Source organism: Leucoraja erinacea, chromosome 5, assembly GCF_028641065.1.
Source record: "Leucoraja erinacea ecotype New England chromosome 5, Leri_hhj_1, whole genome shotgun sequence".
NCBI lineage: Eukaryota > Metazoa > Chordata > Chondrichthyes > Rajiformes > Rajidae > Leucoraja > Leucoraja erinaceus.
In genome coordinates, this window is record NC_073381.1 from 45,553,062 (window position 1) to 45,575,056 (window position 21,995).

General features: G+C 41.3%; 1 protein-coding gene across 1 annotated transcript in view; it reads left to right on the forward strand.

Moving 5' to 3' along the window:
• gtf3c2 (general transcription factor IIIC, polypeptide 2, beta) overlaps positions 1-21,995 on the forward strand; it is a 100,565-nt gene that overhangs the window by 68,385 nt on the left and 10,185 nt on the right. Inside the window, exons 13-16 of the mRNA XM_055635489.1 lie at positions 3,530-3,691; positions 9,639-9,726; positions 13,753-13,881; positions 14,817-15,023. Of these exons, the coding sequence (XP_055491464.1) occupies positions 3,530-3,691; positions 9,639-9,726; positions 13,753-13,881; positions 14,817-15,023 (586 nt within the window). The remainder of the gene's footprint in view (positions 1-3,529; positions 3,692-9,638; positions 9,727-13,752; positions 13,882-14,816; positions 15,024-21,995) is intronic.

The following is a 21,995-nucleotide window of genomic DNA, read 5'->3' on the forward strand; positions in this document are numbered from 1 at the left end:
AGCTACACAAGCCAACTAGTGTCTTGTATAATTGCCCAGCCACGAGTAAGACGATTTAGACTCTAAATTTTAGAGACTGCAGCAAGATACTTTATTTCCCATCATTAAGAACACTATTCTCCTTCCCCTTCAGTATTTTCTGCTTTCCTTTGATGCTGTGTACCATGCTGCTAGATTTAGCTTTCACAGTTGCATTGATAGAACTCTGTTCTACCTTTCTCCTGCCAATTTCAGTTCTAAATTTGTTGTTATGGTAACTGAAGCCAGATTTAATATAAAATAATTAGTGGGCCAAAGATTGCCTCAGCTCAGTATCATGAAAGTATCCATTTTTTTGTTCTCTTGAACATGTACCTATCTGTCTCTCAGATGAACTGCGCATACTAAACAGGGTAATGTGTGACACCAGCATACTCACAAACCTTTTCAGTCCCTATGTTATTAATTGTTTTCCCAACTGTGTAACATGGACCATTTAGACCCCTATCTTTCCTCTCATGCTGAAACCATAAATTTTAACTACATCTATTTTAGAATAGCCGTTTTCCCCAGTGCTCTCAATAATGCCAACATCTTCCAGAAGAGGAGTTGAGGCTAGATAGATCAACCATGATCATATTTAGATTCTAGAAGTACACATTCGTCTGAAGAAGAGTCTCGACACGAAACATCACCTATTTTCTCCAGGGATGCTGCCTGACCCACTGAGTTATTCTATCAAATTCCCTCCCTAGATATTGTTTCATTTTCTTCTTTGAAATATCTTTAAAAGCTATGCCTATGTCAAGTCATTTATCAGCTGACCTGCTATACCATAATGAAAAATTAATGGTGCTCCAAAAATGCTACTTGTTTATGTAAAAGACATTAAAGAGATTTTAAAAAAACAGCAGATCATGCAGCATCTGTGGAGGGAAATGGACAGACTATGTTTTGGGTTGGGACCCTTCTTCAGATTTGTAGAGCAGATGGGAGATAGCTGGTAAAGAGGGGTGAGGAGAATGAGTGGGGCAAGAGCTGGCAAGTTATAGTTGGATCCAGGTGGAGGAATGGATAGGCGGATGTGTCACATTTGAGAGGGGGGGCGGAGATAGAAACCAAGGCTGGTGGTGAAAACAGAGGGTGCAAATAGTGGAATCTAATATAGATAGGTGGGGAGTGAAATGTAAAACCAGAGGGAGGGATCAGAGCTATAATATAGAATCAGAGATAGAAGAGAATGGGCGAGGAGGAGTGCGTAAAAAAAATGGGGGAGTAGGAAAGGGTGGGTGGTGAGCAGATGGAGGAGGAGATAAGAACCAGCTGATGGACATAGGAGTGGGAAAAACGGGTACTCATGGGGAAAAGAGGAGAACTGAAAAAACAAGGGGGGGGTGGGGGGTTACCTTAAATTTGAGAGTTTAACTTTCATGCTATTAGGTTGTAGGTTATCCAGGCAGAATATGAGGTGCTGTTCTTCCAGGTTATAGTTTCCGTGTGACTTTATTCCAGCAGTGGAGTAGGTTGGGGACAGACAGGTTGGTATGGGAAGGGGAAGTAGTTAGCAACTGGAAACTCCAGCTCAAAATTCAGGCAAAACCACCTTCGCTAATATTAAATACACAGTTAAGTAGTCTGTATTTGAAGTAGAAAACTCTGTTTTTAATATTTTATTTTCACAACAGAAACAGCTTTCTCCTCATAGATATGTGGGGCCAGCTGATTCTCAACTAGCTATAAATAATCAGTTTCAAAAGATGTAATTTATTGAAGCCTTCAACTTATGGAGTATTTATTATTACATGCTCTTTTGCCCGATTTGCCTTGTGCTCACAATAAATTGCAGTTTCCATAGCAAACCCCGAATGTCATTCAATATTGAAGCATTCACGGTTTCCATGGTCAATCAGTATTCTCTCAAAAATAATCAATTGAAAATAATAAGCTCATCAGGAAGGCTGGTTCCATCCTGGGGGCAGAGTTTGATTCATGGATGAGGGAGGGAGGGAGGATGCTCCTCAAAATGCGGGAGCATCTTGGACAATACAGCTCACCCTCTCCATGACACACTGGTCAACCTGAGGAGTTCCTTCAGCAACAGACTGATTCCACCAAGATGCAGTACAGAATGCCACAGGAGATCCTTTTTCCCTGGGGCTGTCAAACTGTACAACTCTTCCCCATTCTGTTGTGCAGTAAACTTCCCTCACCCCCCCCCCCAATTTTTACACATACCCAATCCTTTCCATTCACCACTTTAATTTCATGTTTCATCTATCTTGTGTTTTATCACTGTTGGCAGATCAATTGCCCTCCTGGGATAAATAAAGTTCCATCGCATTTTATCTTTCTTCTTATCTATTAGAATAATTGTGAATTACCCAATTTAGTCAATAAAAATTATAACGGTCAGGTTAAATAAACAATACATTTCCATATGTATTTGTGCAAATTTGTTAATCAGCAGACATTATTACTTTACGTGTCAATAGTTAAACCCTAAAAAAGGCCAGTTATTTTCATTTCTACTTTCAAATAGTTCCTACTTGGAACACACCTTGCCTGCAGCAATGATTAAGAAACACTGTTCAAGCCAGAGAATGGAAATGATGTCACTGAGAATATGCAGAATCTTTTCATTAATTAATAAGCCCTGGGTGGAAAACTGGCAATCAAACTTGACATGGAAGGGATAGAGCTGCTGGTTACATTTACAGCAGTTGAGTATTTATATCCATGCTTGTGCTCCAAGGAATTGGACTCTCTCCTATTTTCTCAGCACTGGCATTTATCCAAAAATGCATTAAAAAAAAAAAAGAAATTCAGATAAACCAAAGGTTTAATAATTTAATTTCAAAATTTACAGCAGAATTGAGTATGGTGTTTGTCACCAGAATATATAGTGATAAAGAACCTTAAATGATCTAAATGTGTCAATGTGGAGCTCAGACTCTATATTGTGATCAATAAAATCTGCCGTTTCTGTTTTTATAATGCAGATCATTGCAATTTTTAAGAACTTTTTCCAAGACTACATTGCAGTGGTATTTTATAATATAGTAGATAAAAACAGCAATCTAAGCAAAAAGAATGTATGTGATATTACTGAATCTTTATAAATTATTCTGACGTAACTGAAAAGGGGTTATTTAAGAGGAATGTTTAAAAATGACATTATAAAGTGGAATCTAAAGGTATGTTTTTCTTCTGTATCAAAATAGAATTAAATGCAATCAGTTATAAGAGAAATAAACTAGCAATTTATGACAGCAAATTTGGCATTATATGTGAAAAGATGAATACTCGTGTATATATGTTAGTACAGAAGTGATAATCTTGTTAATTCATAGTGAATTACCAGTATATTTGAAAGTTAATCGTATGAAAATAAGGGGAAGACAAATTGAACAGTCTGGTTTTGTTTTTTTTATAATAAGAGTGATCAGAAGTGCCATTTAACTATCACCAATGTGTAACATAAATTGCATTTTAAGTTTTTATTAATGCTGTTTAATTTCCATTTGCTTTCTCTCAAATTGTCTACTAATAGCAATTTTCTAGTGACAGCTAGCCCTGACAGGAAGATCAAGTTTTGGGATCTCAGGAGAACATACCAACCTGTCAATGATATCAAGCGAAACTTAAACACTGAAGTAGCTTGGTTGTTGCCCTGGTGTGGAGTTATGGTGGCACAAGAAAATTGTTATGCAGCGTAAGTTTTAACTTGGGTGACAAATTGTTTCATGTAATTAAAGTGTATATTAATGTCCTCGTATATATTGCTAGTTAATTATAGTTTTAAATTTTAGAGTGAGGTTGGCTTCCTCAGTGTAAACTCATAAAATGACAGAAATACTCAGTCAGGTAGCAACTGTCGCAAGCAAAATAGAATTAATATTTCAGGTCAAAGTTCCTTCAGCATTTGTAGTTTTATTTGTTTTTTCGCTATCTTAATACACCCATTTTTGGTGCAGAATGACCACATGACTTGCTAAAGAAATGCAGATCATAATTTGTAATCATGCAATATTATAATTTGATATTAATGCAATTCCACTTTTTAATCTTAACAAATCCAAAATTGCACACAAGAACGTCTGGGTAACGGGGACCAGTAGTAATTGTCTCTTTGTGACTTAAAATTGATCTGCATTCCAATATATCTTTTTATGCCTTCACAATACTATTCTTCCTAATTGAGGCTCTAATATATAAATAAAAGGAATATAGTCTTCACATTTTGGCATTGCCATGTTTAAAATAATGTGCATTGATGTAAGAGTATTATGGCTTTTCATCCAAATTTACTCATGTTGACATAAAAATAAATTCTGTAATTCTGCCATTTGGATGGAACATCTGGATTTAACAGTGTGAATATAAGAATTTGTGAACAATTGCTGGTCTTCTATAATCTGTATAAAAGTGCTAGTGTAAAAGGTCCTTAATCATCATTTCACTAATTGGAGGTTATGCTGATAGTAGATACACTGAAAAGTTGCAGAACCTGTAGAGGTATTAACAAATACTCCAAGTAGCATTCCAGCAAGTTTATTAGCATATAATAAAGTTACACTACAAGTTGTCACCACTGTGACAACATCCCGACTAACCGCTGGTGTCTGGAATCGCTACCCTCACTCATACGTTACAAGCTCACATCTCCATCCTTTACCGGCGAGAACTGTGAGACCGGGGGCTGTTGGAGCACCGGAGATCCGAGAGACAGGTGAGGTGAGACTGGACACCGACCGTGGTGACGAGAAGGCAGGATACATGCCGGGCACAGACTCCGCAAATGGCCGCTGGCCCGGAGAGGAGAGAATAATGGTCGTGCAGTGACACGGTCCGGGAACATCTGGAAAGGGGATCATGGGTTGCGGTTCCTTCACTAGTAGAAGGTGTTGACGGTTTCTCCGGTAAGTCCCTCCATTTGAATCGACCTTGTACGAACATGGTTCTGATGCAGCGCTGCGGATTAAACCAAGGTGTCCATGACCCTTGTCAGTTTGAAGTCGTACAACTTGACCACTTGCCAGCGGCTCGAGTGGCCTACTTGTTTTGTCGTTCGAGTGTTTCTGGATCTCGCGCTTATGCTGAAGTTGTGCTTGAATTACCGATGGCTTGAGAACCTGTGGTTGTAGTAGTTGCTTGGGTACGGGCAGCGTGGTAAGGGGCCTGCCTTGACATGAAGCGTTGGGCAGGAGACCCTAGCAGTGGGTCGCGGGCAATGTGTCTTAAGTTGAGTAAGTCCAGGTAAACGTCAGATTGTGCCAAATTAGATCTTTCCATAACCTGTTTGGCACTCCAGACTGCCCGCTTGGCCAGCCCGTTCGATTGAGGAAATTCGGGACATCTGGTAATGTGACGAAAGTCCCATCATTGGGCAAAATTCTTGAAACATTGGCTGGTGAACTGGCGTCCGTTGTCAGACAGGAGTTTTGCGGGCGCCCCGTGACTTGAAAAGTGTTGCGCCCGTTTTTGAAACACCACTGCTGAAGTGGGGCTGGGAAGCAGATCGATCTCAAACCAGCCCGAGTACAAGTCGACCAGAACCACAGGGTAACGTTGCAGGCAGTTTTACATCAAAGTAAACCAAAGTCGGGGCACAGGACAACTGCTGTTTTAGGGTATCGAATGCTCTCTTGTGTTGTGTGTACCAGGACCAGGATGCGTCCTTGTGCGTTAGCTGCCGCAGTGGTGCTGACAGCTCGCTGAAGTTCGGAATGAACTTATCAGGGTAATTCATCATGCCTAGGAACCTTTGTAAGCTGGTTACGTCTGTGGGAACCGGCAGTTCGTTGATGGCAATGGTCTTGGAAGGATCTGGTTTGAGTCCATCACTAGTGAAAACATGTCCCACATACTTCACTTTCCTGACACAAAATCTGCATTTTAGGGGGTTGAGCTTGAGGTTGATGACCTTGCCACGATCCAGTACTGTCTTTAAATTGGCATAGTGTGCTGACATATTGTGGCCAGCAACGAGAATGTCATAGAAAATAATGGCACAGGAGTGTCCTGCGAACAGCTGTTCCATCGTGCGCTGGAAGACTTCACTGGCGGAGTTGATGCCAAAGGGCATTCACAGAAACCTGTAGCGGCCAAAAGGTGTGCCAAAAGTGGTTAGTTCAGACGATTTGTGGTCTAACGGGATTTGCCAGAATGAACTTTTGGCATCTAAAACAGAGAACACAGTTGCATTGCCCAAGTGTGCTGCTACCTCTTCTACTGTGTGCATTGGGTAGTGTGGGCGCTTGATCGCAGTATTCAGATCTCTGGGGTTGACACAGATTCATCTATCGTCCTTGTTTTTCTTGGTGGCCACTACCATGGTTGAGACCCAATCCGATGGGTCATTAACTGCAGCGATGATGCCTAGGGATTCCATTCTATGAAATTTGTTTTGTACGCGATCGCGCATGGCATGCGGAATTCTGTGAGGGGCTCGGACAACGGGCATTATGTCAGGGTCAGTTACAATAGAGTACTTGAAGGATAGTTAGCCAAGATTGTTATCGAAGAGTTCTTTGTACTGAGAGAGAGAATCTGTTCAGTGGTATCTTGGGCTGGAGAAAGTTGAGGTACTTCTTCTACAAAGCTTACCAATCCCAAATCCTGACAGGCATCAATACCGAGTAGGGTATGCATTTCGTTGTCTCTGTACTGTACACTGACAATGACAATTAAAATTGAATCTGAATCTGGGTTGCTACATTTCCTGGGACAATGGAAAAAGTTCAGCTTGTGCACATGTGTCGCTAGGTGGCACTGCACGTCAGCCCTGCCAACTGGGTGAACCTCTCCCCCTCCAAAGGGAATTAACGAGGCTTTTGTGTTTACAACAGTTTCTGCGTTTCTGACCCTGGAAAACTCGACCAGAGACATAACATTACAGTGAGCCCCAGTATCGAACTTTGCCACAGCGGTAGTGTTATTGATTCGAAATGTGACCGGGATCTCGCAGTTTACATGAAATCTCGGTTAGAGAATGTATGTTTAGGCTGGACATGTCAGGTTCCGTCAAATTCCCACAAGGAGACGGTATAGCTTGAGTTAGATCGGTCAAACCGTGGGAACCATTTTGCTGCAGCAGATTTACCTGCTGTCTGGGTTCTGTACGATTTCTGCGGGCATGACAGCACCGAATAAAGTGGTCTCTTCGTTTACGGTAGTGGCAAACTTTCCCGTAGGCTGGGCATTGCTCGTGGATAGCAGAGTGTGAACCACCACAGTTATTAGATTGAACAAGTACCCCGCTGGGCTGTCTCTCTTGTGGCAGGCGTTGGGCACGGTAGAACGTGTTGGCAACACTCACATGGTACGATGAGTGCAGACCCGGCCCTGCGAGGCGGGTATGAGAGTCAGTAGCTTCAACAATGCGGCAGACATTCTCTGCTCCGATGAGAGTTAGATCAGCATCCCGTAGTAGTTCACTTTTCACTTCATGATTCAAGATGCCACTCACCAGTCTATCACGGACAAGCTTGTCGCACAGGTCTCCAAGACGACACCGGTTTGCAATGTGTTTTATTGTACTGATGTAAGCCTCGACAGGCTTGCCAGGGAGCTGGTTTCCTTGATAGAATTTGTTGTGTTCCATAACTATGTTGGTCCAAAGTTCACACAGGTGTCTGAACTTGTTCATTAAACAGACTGGGTCGTTTATAGACTCTTGAGGGGTGATCTCCTCATTGTTGTCACCCATCACAGCCGGTGCATAGTGGAACAGCTCAGCTCGTTGAATAGCTTCAGACCCCGCGACGTTGAGAAGTACCGCAGCTATCTGGTCTGGAGGCGCTCCGCGATGGGCAGCTCGAATGTAGACATTGAAATCCTTTTCAAAAATCCACCAACGCTCACTGAGGTCGGCATCGAAAACGAGGGGATTGAGCTTTTTAAACCATTGAGCCATAATAAAATGGGAAGGGGAAAAAATATACTGGGGAATGAAAATGAAAACAAAACAATAAAGTAGGAACAGAATGGGTCCAAAAACTCTGACACCATGTAGAGCTATTAACAAATACTCCAAGTGGCAATCCAACAAGTTTATTAGCATATAATAAAGCTACACTACAAGTTGTCACCACTGTGACTACAACGTGACTAACCGCTAGTGTCTGGAATTATTAGCAATACATGGTGACTGTATGGTAAAACCCGGTCTGGATTATATATCCGAATGACGTGTAGCATGTGTGACCTAGTATTCGGTAGAGCAGATTTACAGAACCTACAATGGTGTGATAAGTAGATGATCTGTGATTTCTGGCCTTGATTTCCATTTTCAAAGCCATACAACAAATTATACTGCATTTAGTGAATGCAGAAATTTGGAAGATTTATCACACCAAATTAACTGCCCTGTTTGTAAGTATAAATGATTTTGTTAATCTAATGATGGTCACGCTGTTGGATCTTTTCACTGCTGTTGTACTGTTTCAGACCTAGCAATAAAATCAAGTATTTAGTCATTTATATTAGTTACTTATTTAGTTACTTTGTGAACAAAAAGAAAGCAGTGAGATTTCTTAGTGTTGTATTATCTTGTTACGGAAATAGAAATTCTGGTCAGACCCAGGTAGAAGATAGATGAAGTTAAACTGAATGCTCGAATCTTGATAATTGTGGGCCAATTTATTATAACTCCCTGGTCAATTCTTCCCTTCCCACCCCCTCCCCAGGCACTTTCCCTTGCAACCGCAGGAGATGCTACATGTGTCGCTTTACCTCCCCCCTCGACTCCATTCAAGGACCCAAGCAGTCGTTCCAGGTGCGACAGAGGTTTACCTGCATCTCCTCCAACCTCATCTACTGCTCTAGATGTCAGCTGATCTACATCGGTGAGACCAAGCGTAGGCTTGGCGATCGTTTCGCCGAACACCTCCGCTCGGTCCGCATTAACCAACCTGATCTCCCAGTGGCTCAGCACTTCAATTCCCCCTCCCATTCCGAATCCGACCTTTCTGTCCTGGGCCTCCTCCATTGCCAGAGTGAGCACCACCGGAAACTGGAGGAGCAGCACCTCATATTCTGCTTGGGCAGTCTGCATCCAGGTGGCCCGAGCATTGACTTCTCCAATTTCCGGTAGCCCTTGCTGTCTCCTCCCCTTCTCAGCTCTCCCACAGCACTCTGGTTCCTCCTCTTCCTTTCTTCTTCCCGCCCCCCCTGCATCAGTCTGAAGGAGGGTTTTGGCCCAAAACGTTGCCTATTTCCTTGGCTCCATAGATGCTGCCGCACCCGCTGAGTTTCTCCAGCATTTTTGTCTACCTCTGATGCAGAGAGAATGTTTGTCAAAGAGGATGTTTGCACTGATGATGTCACCCCCAACGCCGTGCGACGCCCAAATTCTGTCAGCCCGCCTCCTGCCCAGCTGATTGGTAGTATGATGCAAATGACATCACGCGCGAACTCCGCTTCCGTTTGGTCGTGCCAAATGCATGCAATCGCATGCAAGTGGGACAGGCCCTTAAGGGTGTTAACGATTACGGGGAGAAGGCAAGGGAGAATGGAGTTGAGAGGGAAAGATAGATTAACCATGATTGAATGGCGGAGCAGACTCGATGGGCAGAATAGCTTAATTCTGCTCCTGTGACATAATTTAATATAGTTAAGGAAGTGTCGACGTTAGATTTATGGCATGTGTTTTCTTGCAGGTTTGGCCTCAGTGGAATTCACTTTTTGGATGCTGGTTTTCTTGGATATAAGCCTTATTTTGCTGCTCCAAGAACAGGAACTGTGTGGGTAGGTTTGTTTCTCCTTTGATGTTTAGAAAAGTTAATTGATTGCTTTGCTACAGAAATATATTTTCTTCTCCCAAGAGGGAGAATTTATTTGGCTAGCAATGTAAGAAAGTATTTTTGTAGTTTACACTGTAATTTTAGTTTGAAGAACTTTTGTAGGAAAGACTTAATTTATGAAGTACAGTCACTGATGCAACATGGCAATTTCACTCGGCCATCTACTGTTTCTATGTCCAATTGCTGTGAGATGCTTGTAGGCTTTTTCAATCAAAAATGCACAACTTTAAAATGTTATCCTTTTACTTTTATGTATTTTACTACTATCCTTCATCTGAGATGACAAGAGGAGTTGTTCAGATATAACTTACCCAGAGGACCTTTTGGGCTCCAGGAGATATCATATCCCGATCCCTATACATCCAAGAAGATTTGGATATATAATTTGCACTTTTCAAACGGAACAAATCTTTATTTTAATATTATGGCAAGAGTGAATGTCCTTGATTATCAAATGTTGGCATGAGCAGCTTTTATTACACAAAGTGTTTTTCATAAATCATAAGTGTTTCTTTTATTTCAATAAATATACAAGCAGTAGGGACTGTTTGTGGTCCCCAAAAACAGTGCCCTCCATAAAGACCCTTAAGTCTCTGGACTCCACAATTTGAGATTTGTAATAGATAAAATCACATGTGGTTAAAGTGCACATTGTCAGGTTTTAACAAAGGTTATTTTTATACATTTTGGTTTCACCATGTAGAAATTACAGTAGTGTTTATACATAGTCTCCCTCATTTCAGGGCACCATAATGTTTGGGACACAGCAATGTCATGTAAATGAAAGTAGACATGTTTAGTATTTTGTTACATATCTTGCATGCAATGACTGCTTGAAGTCTGTGATTCACCCAGTTGCTGGGTGTCTTCTCTGGGAAGCTCTGCCAGGCCTGCATTGCAGCCATCTTTAGCGTATGCTTGTTTTGGGGGCTTGTCCCCTTCAGTTTTCTCTTCAGCATATAAAAGGCATGCCCAATTGTGTTCAGATCAGGTGATTGCCGGCCACTCAAGAATTTACCATTTTTTAGCTTTGAAAAACTTCTCTGTTGCTTTAGCAGTATGTTTGGGATCATTGTCTTGCTGTAGAATGAACCGCCGGCCAATGTGTTTTGAGGCATTTGTTTGAACTTGAGCAGATAGGATGTGTCCATACACTTCAGAATTCATTGTGTTACTACCATCAGCAGTTGTATCATCAATGAAGATAAGTGAGCCAGTACCTTCAGCAGTACATACCATACATGCCCAGGCCATAACACCCCCACCACCATGTTTCACAGATGAGGTGGTATGCTTTGGATCTTGGTCAGTTCCTTCTCTCTTCCATACTTTGCTCTTGCCATCACTCTGATATAAGTTAATCTTTGTCTCATCTGTCCTCAAGACCCTTTTCCAGAACTGTGGTTGCTCTTTTAAGTTCTTCTTGGAAAACTGTAACCTGGCCATCTTATTTTTGCAGTGAATCAGTGGTTTGCATCTTGCAGTGTAGCCTCTGTATTTCTGTTCATGAAGTCTTCTGCGGACAGTGGTCATTGACAAATCCACACCTGCCTCCTGAAGAGTGTTTCTGATGTGTCGGACAGGTGTTTGGGGTTTTTTCTTTATTATAGAGAGAATTCTTCTGTCATCAGCTATGGAAGTCTTCCTTGGCCTGCCAGTCCCTTTGTGATTATTAAGCTCACCAGTGCTCTCTTTCATCTTCATGATGTTCCAAATAGTTGGTAAGCCTAAGGTTTGGCTGATGTCTCTGACAGTTTTATTCTTGTTTCTCAGTCTCATAATGACTTCTTTAATTGGCACAACTTTGATCCTCGTTGATAAACAGCAATAAAAGATCCAAAGGTGATGGAAAGACTGGAGGAAAGACAAAGGTGCAGACAGCTCTCTTATGCCTGCATTTAAGAGGCATTTAAACACACCTGAACAATTATAAACACCTGTGAAGCCATGTCCCAAACATTATGGTGCCCTGAAATGGGGGAACTTTGTATAAACACAGCTGTAATTTCTACATTGTGAAACCTAAATGTATAAAAATGGCCTTTATTAAAACCTGACAATGTGCACTTTAACCACAAGTGATTTTTTTTCTATTACAAATCTCAAATTGTGGAGTACAACGGCAAATAAATAAACGATGTGTCTTTGTTCCAAACATTATGGAGGGCACTGTATTTACTAGTTACATAATACGATACAAAACAATAAAACTTTATTCATCCCTGGAGGGAAATTGGTCTGCCGGCAGTCACAACACACAAGGTACACAAAAACTTGAAATTGAAAGTGAAAACAAAAAGAAAAAGACAAGCGACTGTTGGCTGGCTGCCGTGTGCACAGCACCTTCACTGGAACAAACAAACAAACACAGACATCCTCTAGACAGGGGGTTTTAAACTAGAGTGCTTCCCCCCCACATTGGGTCCCCCGTTTGTTCTCCAACCGTCCCTCACAACGGTCCCCCCACGCCGGGTCCCCAGTGTTCTTCACGGAGGACTCCCCACGGAGATCCCCTTTGTTGTTCACGCCAATCCCCTCATGCCGGGTCCCCATTGTCTTACCCTCCTCCCTCACGCTCATTGGCCACGAGGCCCCACCGCCACCGAGGCTCAAGTTGCCGGAGAGGTAACGACTAGTTATTACCCAATAGTAAAGGCTTGGATTGAGTAGATGTGGAGAGGATGTATTGACGAGTGGGGGAGTCTAGGACTAGAGGTAATAGCCTCAAAATTAAAGGACATTCCTTTGGGTTGGAGATGAGAAGGAATTTTTTTAGACAGACAGTGGTGAATCTGGAATTCTTTGCCACGGGAGGCTGTGGAGGTCAAGTCAAAGGATATTTTTATGGCAGAGATAGATAGATTCTTGAATAGTATGGGTGTCTGGAGTTATGGGAAGAAGGCAGGAGAATGGGGTTCGGAGGGAGAGATAGATCAGCCATGATTGAATGGTGGAGTAGACTTGACGGGCCAAATGGCCTAATTCTGCTCCTATCACTTATGACCTGGAGAAGGGACAAGAATGTAAGGTAGCCAAGTGTGCTGATGACATGAAAATGGGTGGAATGGCCATGTGGTGATATTGTCACTACAATGGAATATAGATAGATTAAGTGGACAAAATGTTGGCAAATGGAGTTTAATGTGGGATAAGTGTCAGGTCATGCACTTTAGAAAAGGGAATCAAAAGACACATTATTATATAAATGTAAAGAGACTACGAATGTGTGAATCCAAAAAGTCAGCAGGGAGTTTGAATGAGAACCAAAGTGGCTATTAGCATTTGTTGCAAGGGATTGGAGTTTAAAAATGGGGAAGTTTTGTTACAGTTGTACAAGTGTGGTGAGGCTTTAACCGGACTATGGCGCACATCTCCCCTAAACTAAGGGATATAGTAGCTTTGGAGGGAGTCCAAAGGAGATTCAATAGTCTCATTTCTGGGATTAGTATACTGTCTGATCAAGAAAGGTTAAATAGGTTGGATCCAAATTCTTTGGAATTTAAAAGAATGAGGAATGATCCTATTGAAACATACAAGATCGTAAGGGGCTTTGACAAGGTAGATGTCAAGATGTTTTCACTTGTCAGAGATTCTTGAATGTGAGGACATGGTTTGAAGGTAAGGGCCCTGTCATTTAAAAATTCTCCTCACAAAAGCCAACAAATCCCTGGAATGTTCTACCCCCACTACCCCCAAAGAGGTGTGGAGGCTAGTTAATTTAAAGGTGAGGAGATTGAGGAATATGGGGATCTGGCACAAAGGAACTGGGACAGGCATGAAAGCCAAGTGGCTTAATCTTGTGCGTGTGTGCATGCACGCACAGAGACAGACACACACACACACACACACACACACACGCGCGCGCACACACACACGCACACACACACAGACATCACACCACGCCACGCACACACACTTTTGTTACATTTGTCTGTTTCCTATAAAACATTTCCTTGTATTCTGCCTGTAGAGTATTTCTGGTTCAGATTGGCTAAATACCTGTGTGTCTGGAGACAATACAGGAGAAGTAATAGCTGTCATCCTTCCAGACTGTATGAACAATACCATGAACATAAAGCGACCTAATGAGCGTCGATTTGTGAGTATTCAAGAGACATGAAAAACAACCATGAAGAGTCTAGTTCAGTTAATATGGTTTAATGGTGCCAAGTATTTGGAGCTATAAGCTCTATACAAGTAATATTAATTAAAATGGCAGCATGGTATATTACAAATGATCAAGTATTTTATTTAATCAGAGACTGTAACAATATTTCACCTTGGCGCGCTAGTGTGGTAAGCTTGGTAACTTCGGTTTTATATTACAAGAACCTTTGTCAGCACAACAGGAGAATGTTAGAATCATTAGGAAAGCAAAACAAGTTCCAGTTATAAACAGACTGCTGGAGGAAGTCAATAGGTCAGGCAGAAACTGCAAGGAAATGAACAAATATGTTTCAGATTGGGAGCCCTGTGCAGACTAGTGAATCAGCAAGCACCAATAAAACAATCTATCAATTTCTTCTGGTACATTAAAAACAAGTTCATTGGTCTTAATTAATAGTGCTCGCTGTAACAATTAATTTCAAATGTCTGAACTTTAAATTTCATGAGGGACAATGCATTTCCAACTATGAATGAATTCTACATGTATGAAAAGAAAGTAGACTGAGTATTTTACAAGGACCAGTGTGAAAGTTACATTTTGCACATGTTAGCTCAACCAAGAAGTACTAAAAGTAAGAAAAAATTAAATAACATTTTTATAGTTCTAAATTCTAAATCAATCATATTTTGGGATTATGCATTTTTTATTACTCTGGGGAATTGATGTTTATTTTGAGTCTAGACCTTGTCTAGGAACCAACTAGGAACTAGATTAAGACTTCAAATCATTTCAAGCAGCGAGCAATAGAAACAAATCCTTCATTCCTTCACTCAATGATATTTGAAATGAAATGTTAAGACATACTTCAAAGAATCTTGAGCTTTTTTTTGTTGTACTCTTGCTTAATAATTATTATTTTGGTGCAGCCTATTTATAAAGCTGACCTCGTCGATCGCTGTACTGCAAGCAACTATTCAGCTCCCTGTTCAAATCAAAAAGAGAAGGAGGCCAAGATTCATAAAAGATCATCAGGAAAAGAGAAAGAAGAGTTAAATTCCAGCCCTATTGCTGAACCAAAGACATATAGTGAGACAGTGAAGAAATATTACGTGATGTTTGATGACACCGACCTGGTGAGCAAAATAATTTGAGCACTATCTATTTGTGTTCAACTTAATATTATGCAATGTGATAGTTGGAAGAGGTCAAACATGTAATAGCTATAGAGCGTGGTTGAGTTTCTGACCACTCGCTAACCACATATCCTTGGACCATATGATCATCTCTCATACTTTCCATTTCATAACCTACCCACTGCCTTCCTGCCACTGTAACCTTCCCCATAGGTTATTGCCCTCAACCCCGCCCCTTCCCCCACACTTGCACACACACACACACACACACACACACACACGCACACAACTGCATCGATTCCAAATATGTTTCTCAACACAGCTGTAGAGTGGATTTTGCATAGGTGAAGGATCTCTGCGGCAGCTTACACCCTCTCACCATGCGGCAGAATATGGTAGCCTGATATCTTCATCAACTGGCCCCGCACAATGCTACATGTTTCTATGTGCATCCCAATTTCTAGCCCTTGAGTTAGTGCAGCTAAAGTAACACCTTCCCAATTATCAAAAGCAAGAGAAAATATGAAGAAGCAAAGAATAGAGTGAATGATGAATATGAGCTGAAGTGTATGAAATAGTAAATGAGAGAATATGATAATTGAATATTTCAATCAGTATTGGAAAGGACAAGCATGACCAATTAGAAACCAAGCAGGTAATCTGTCCATAAAGGTAGATGACGTAAGTGGAAAAAAATTAAAGACACCTAAAAAGTATACCTGGTCATGGAAGAGGATTGTGTGAAGGGGAGATCTTCCTGATGAATGTGTTATAATTATTTGAGGAAGTAAATAGCAGGATAGACAAAGGAGAGTCAGTGGGTGTTATTTACTTGGATTTTCAGAAGGCCTTTGATAGGATGCCACAGGTGAGGCTGCAAATAAGATGAGAACCTGTGCTATTAGAGGGAAGATACTAGCATGGGTAGAAGGCTGGTTGAATGGCAGAAGGCAAAGAGTGGGAACAAATGTGTTTTTTTCTTGTTTGGCTGCCAGTGACAAGCGATGTTCTGTTCTGCAGGGGGCTGCTACTCTTCACATTGATTTGGGTGAACGAATTGAAGGCTTTGTGAATGTTTGTGGATGATACAAAGATAGGTGGAGGGGCATGTAGTGTAGAGAAAGCAGGGACTGCAGAAGGACTTGGACAGGTTAGGAGAGTGGGCAAAGATGTGCAGATAGATTACAGCATACCAAAGTGTGGTGTCATGCATTTTGATAGTAGGAATAAGCATTCTTTGTTAATGGGGAGAGGATTCAGAAATCAGATGTGCAAAGGGACTTCAGAATTTCCAAAAAGTTAATTTGCAAGTTGAATTGGTAATAAAGAAGGCAAATGCAATGTTATGCTTTATTTCGAGAAGACTGGAACATAAAAATAGGGATGTAATCCTGAGGTTTTATAAGGCACTGATCAGTCCACATTTGGGGTATTGTGACCAGTTTTGGGTCCCATATCTGAGGAAGGATGTGCTGGTGTTGGAGAGGGTTCAGATGAGGTTTACAAGAAAGATCCCGGGAATGATTGGGTTAACATATGATGAGTGTTTTACGGCACTGGGCTATTCTCGCTGGAGTTTAGAAGATTGAGGGGGAACTTCATTGAAACTTACCGATTAGTGAAAGGCCTGGATAGAGTGGATATGGAGAGGGTCTTTCCACGAATGCTTCTATAGCTTAATAAAAGGCGTACCTTTAGAAAGATGAGAAATTTCTTTAGTCAAAGGATGATGAATTGTGGAATTAATTGCCACGGATGTTGTGGAGGGCACGTAATTTGGTATTTTTAAGGCAGAGTTTGACAGATTATTGATTAATGTCAAGGGTAATGGGGAGGCAGGAGGACGGGGTTGACTTATGACATGAACTTATGAGGATGCTCCCAATCTATCAGAAAAAGTGGAAGTTAAAGAAATAAAGAAATAAAGGGTGAGATCGATATTCTTCAATAGTATTGGTCGAGTTAGCTGTACCTAAAGTAAATGGATCACCTGGTCAGGATGGGATGCATCTTAAGATGCTGTGGGAAATGTGGCTGGTAATTACAGATTTGCGAAACAACCTGCCTTTATTTTGCTTAATACAGGGGAAGTACCAGAGGATTGGAAAATAGTCAATTTGGCATCCTTATTCAAAAATAGGTGTAATAAAATTGTTGACAACCTAAAGAGTTAAACCTTGGTTACGGAAAAGCTTTTAGAAGCGATAATCATGGAAATAAATAGGCACTTCAGAAGGTGAACCACCAATAATTTGTTAAAGGTTAAATGGATCTTTTTAATTTTAGTAAAATTACAGAAGAAAATGCAATAGTTAATGTGTGAATTTTCAAAAGTCATTCGATAAAGTGTTACATTAAAGGTTGGTTCCTAAAATTGAAGTCCATTGGCAGCATGGATTAATAAAGAGATTGACTTGAAAACAACAGACCATCGGATAGCAAATTTCTGTTTTGTATATGAGAAGATGAGAGACAAAATTGTTCCTGAAGGACGTGTTAATGATTTGGGCAATTAGTATTTTCTCAAAATTTGCAGGCAATACAAAATGTGGAGGTATGGTGACCAATGACAAGGTAAAAATTGATTGTAAGAGGCCATAAATTGACCAAGTGGCCTACTGTAAATAAGTTAAGTGACATATTTTGGCATGAACAATAAAACCAAATGGCATGGTTCTGTAGCTCATGTAGAATCCAATGGGGCCTTGATGTATATGGATATATCTTTGAAATTGGTAGGACATGCTTAGAAAACAATTATAGGCATTAAAGGCACAGAATATTAAAGCAGGAAGTATATGTTGAGACTTTTTGAAACACAAAGTAGTATGTCAATTTCTAGAGAGGTTGCAAAATAAATGTATCCAGAATATTTCCAGAGATGAGGGATTTTGACTGTAAAGAGGAGATTTAAGGGAGCTATATAAGATCACAACAGGTTTAGATTTAATAATTAGCTACAGGTGCACAACCTTTTATCCGAAGATCCAAATAACTAAAACCTCCGAATAGCGGACATTTTTTCGGTCCTTGAAGAAAGGTCCTTGAAAACGTTCACCGAGGGCGGCACGCAGAGGTGACAGCGGAACCTCCGGTTGGTCCTCGAAGAAAGGGGAACTAAATCCCCATTCATAAAAGAGGTGAGGGTATATTGCGCGGGAGGGTTAATAATTGACAATATGCTGCTGCCTGCTCGCTGAGTTAAAAAGTTCCCACGGTAGACTCACGATACACAGTGTATCATGAGTCTTGCGTGGGAACTTTTTAACTCAGCGGGTAGGGAGCAGCAGATTGTCGCTCTCTTCAGTTTCACCCCACCTACAACCCTCTGCTTCCCGGCCATGTGTGTGACCCCCTTCCCTCCCCTCTCCAGCTTCCCGCCCATTGCGCCGGCGCAGGGGCTTTGCACTGTCTTCACATCGGCGATGCCAGCATACAATGCCAGTCACCGGAGACATCAGGACCAACGGGACACCGACCCCCAGGCCCACTGCAAGCACGGAGATCCCGGAGACCCACAGCCAGCAGCAGCCCAGCCCCGTTCCAACTCCAGAGGAAAACTGCAAACTGGCCGGAGATGTCAGGACCACCAGAAGCCGCTCCCCGATGGGCTGCAACGGCGACAAGCGGCAGTTCGCCCACAGCCCGAGCTGCGCCCCCTCGTCGGGACACCGACCTCCAGGCCCACTGCAAGCACGGAGATCCCAGATCAGCAACTCCAGCCCAGCCCCGCTCCAACTTCAGAGGAACACGCTCCCCGTATGGGCAGAAGCTGATGGTGTGCAAGGTACGCCTTGTTCTTGGCGTCGTGCAACTCGGGCTGTGGGCGAACTGCCACTTGTCACCGTAGCGGCCCATCGGGGAGCGGATTCCTCTGGAGTTGGAGGGGGAGGGGGGTATTGTGCTGTTTGATCGCCCCCTGCTATCCCAGGGACAGGGAGACGACGTTCACCGAGGGCGGCCCGCAGAGGTGACAGCGGAACCTCCAGTCGGTCCTGGAAGAAAGGGGAACTAAATCCCCTTCATAAAAGAGAAGTAGAGGGTATATTGCCCGGGAGGGTATATCGCCTACCTGGAAGAAACCGGACATTTTTTCCAGGATGTCGTCTGCACACCAAAGCTCACCGAAGCTCACGTTTGGTGCCAAACGCACGTCACCTCTGCTGCACACGGATATAAGAGTGTGAAAATGTCGCCTTAGGCCGCCTAAGGGCATGTAGCCCCGCTAGGGTGACATGAGTGCGAGAGGTGATTCAATGCTGCGGTCACATTTACAAATTTAGGAATTCATTCAACACTGCATTTCATACAGACATTTATTCTGCAAGAAAAAACTACATTGAAGACTCAAACTCGTGACCGAGGAATTGCCGGGATCTAGGCGCAAACTCGTGACCTTGCGGATATGAGCCGAGCACTCTACCACTGAGCCAGCCATTAAAATCTACGCTAAAAAATTTCCATTCCGAAGGCCGACAAATTCCGAATTATGAAAAGTGTCTGGTCCCAAGGCTTTCGGATAAAAGGTTGTGCACCTGTATTAAAATTAGCAAATTGTTCAAGGACCAAAGAGCACACATTTCAAGCAAAGAGTAAAAGGCAAAGTGAGGATGTAAATGAAATGTGTAGAGAGTTGAAATTATCTGGTTCTTTCTCTTTCTCGAGGCAAAGTCAGGAAAGACTTTGGGATAAGTATGAGGCATGGGCCAGTATAAATTACTGCACATGAAAGTGCATGAACTCAAAGGGCTGTATCAGCCCCTATGGTGTAATGGTTCTTATTTTTCCATGTAAATGGGATTGTAGGTAAACAAGAAAGTCTCTTGTGATACCTTATTCAGTTAGAAATTGTGACAATTTAATGATAGGACCGCTTACAGAATGCAGGGGTGAGACTGGACAGAAAGCATAATTAAATGATATGTAGATTGCAGCAGAATTAATAAACAAGAACATTATATGATTTTAATCTGTTGATTTCAAAGAAATTAACCACGGAGGCTGATTTAACATGCCCTTTCAATAAAAGCTGAGAAGTACTCAGCAGATGGTATCAAAGTAGTACGGAGGCATCAAGGTGTTCCTCGATCCTGTAATAATAATTTGGTTGGTTGTAGAGTGAAAAGACATAATCTGGGGAGGCTAATGGTAAATAGCAGGAAGTGCTTGTGTGTAATGCACTTTTCTGTCAGTGTCATAGTTTCAATTGTCAGTCCCAATGACCAGATGACCAGTGAAGATTGTATTTAGGAATGTGAGCAATCATTAAGCAGACTAATTCTCAGGGAATTAGTGCTCAGGGTGGGCACAGGATGGTGGCTACACTATCCAAACATGTGAAATCTATCCTGATATATTTTATCATGATGTGTATTGATGCTATAATTAGCAGCTGTTCTGCCGCTTTTTCTTGCAAACAAAAAAAATAATTTTGTGTAATATTGTTGGTACAGATTATTTTTGAGGGGCTAAACTTTCCCAAATGTACTATTTGTAAATATGTATGCAAAAAACAAACATTGCATATTTTACTTAAAACAAAAGGTAAAACAAATTCAGAATGAGATTGCTTGTAGCCTGAGGATAATATAGGCTTTGAGTTGTAAAATAAAAACATTTGTTCTTCACTGTATTGCAGTCAACAGGAAGTTTGTGGAGTGAATAGAACAGAACAGATGGCATGGCCTGGGCAGAGCGAGAGAGATTAATTTTTAAGTTAATGAAGTATGAGACATTTAATCAACAGAGTGCCTGTCAGATTAGTCATTGATAGTGCCTTTTGATATCTGGCTTTTTAGTGACGTTGTACATTCTTGGAAATGTCCTTACTGTTATCTGAAGTGTATCACAAGGATGACCAAAATAATACATTCTTTCTTTTACAGATGATTAATTGTAATAGTAAATGTAAGGACCATTTTGAGGCTTACTTAATTCAGAAGCAAACTTACACAAACTGTGGTTTTCATGCAGCTAAATGTTGCCAGGCATTTCATGTTTAATGGTTAGATACGGTTAAACGTATAGCTGTCTACCATACATATTTTTAGGTTACGCAGTCGTTGATCATCCTTCCAAAAGGAAACTGCACTGATTGTCTATTTTGCAACATTGCTGTAGAATATGCCCAGAGCTGTTGAACTACCCTTTGATAACTGGCTGAATGACCAAAAATGAACGAGGAATTTTGGGAACTGTGTTTTGGATCATTAACCTTGCAGCTGTTATGCAGATTTGATGTGATATAATGTAAGTGTTTGCAACCTAGCCATCCGAAGTGGAATTTCAACAGATAATGAACAGATAAGCATTGTGAACCTACATTGGTCCAGCAAAATAGATCACAAAAGGCCAGTTGGGTGCAGTAAATGTATTTTTTACCAGTGAATTGCTGACAGAAATTCAGTGTACACCACAACCTGATATACAAAGGGTATGAAGGAGAAAAAGAACTATAGAAACTTGGGTAACAGTAGACTGATGCAATGGGCCAATAAAATTATGCTTCATTATATATATATATATATATATATATATATATATATATATATATATATTATATATATTTATATATATATATATATTTATCCCCATATTATATATACATGTGTATATATATGTATGTATGCACATGTGTATATGTGTATATATATATATATATATATATATATATATATATATTGAATAGGGGTGTGTTACATTTTTTGGACTCCTATACCTTGTTCCCTATGGAAGAATTAGATATGTGAAGAGGGAAAAAATAGTTAAGACCAAAGTTGGACTCTTGAAGATTGAATCAGGTGAATTTATTATGGGGAACAAGGAAATGGCAGATGAGTTGAACATGTACTTTGGATCTGTCTTCACTAAGGAAGACACAAACAACCTCCCTGAGGTACTAGTGGCCAGAGGATCTAGGGTGACAGAGGAACTGAAGGAAATCCCCATTAGGCAGGAAATGGTGTTGGGTAG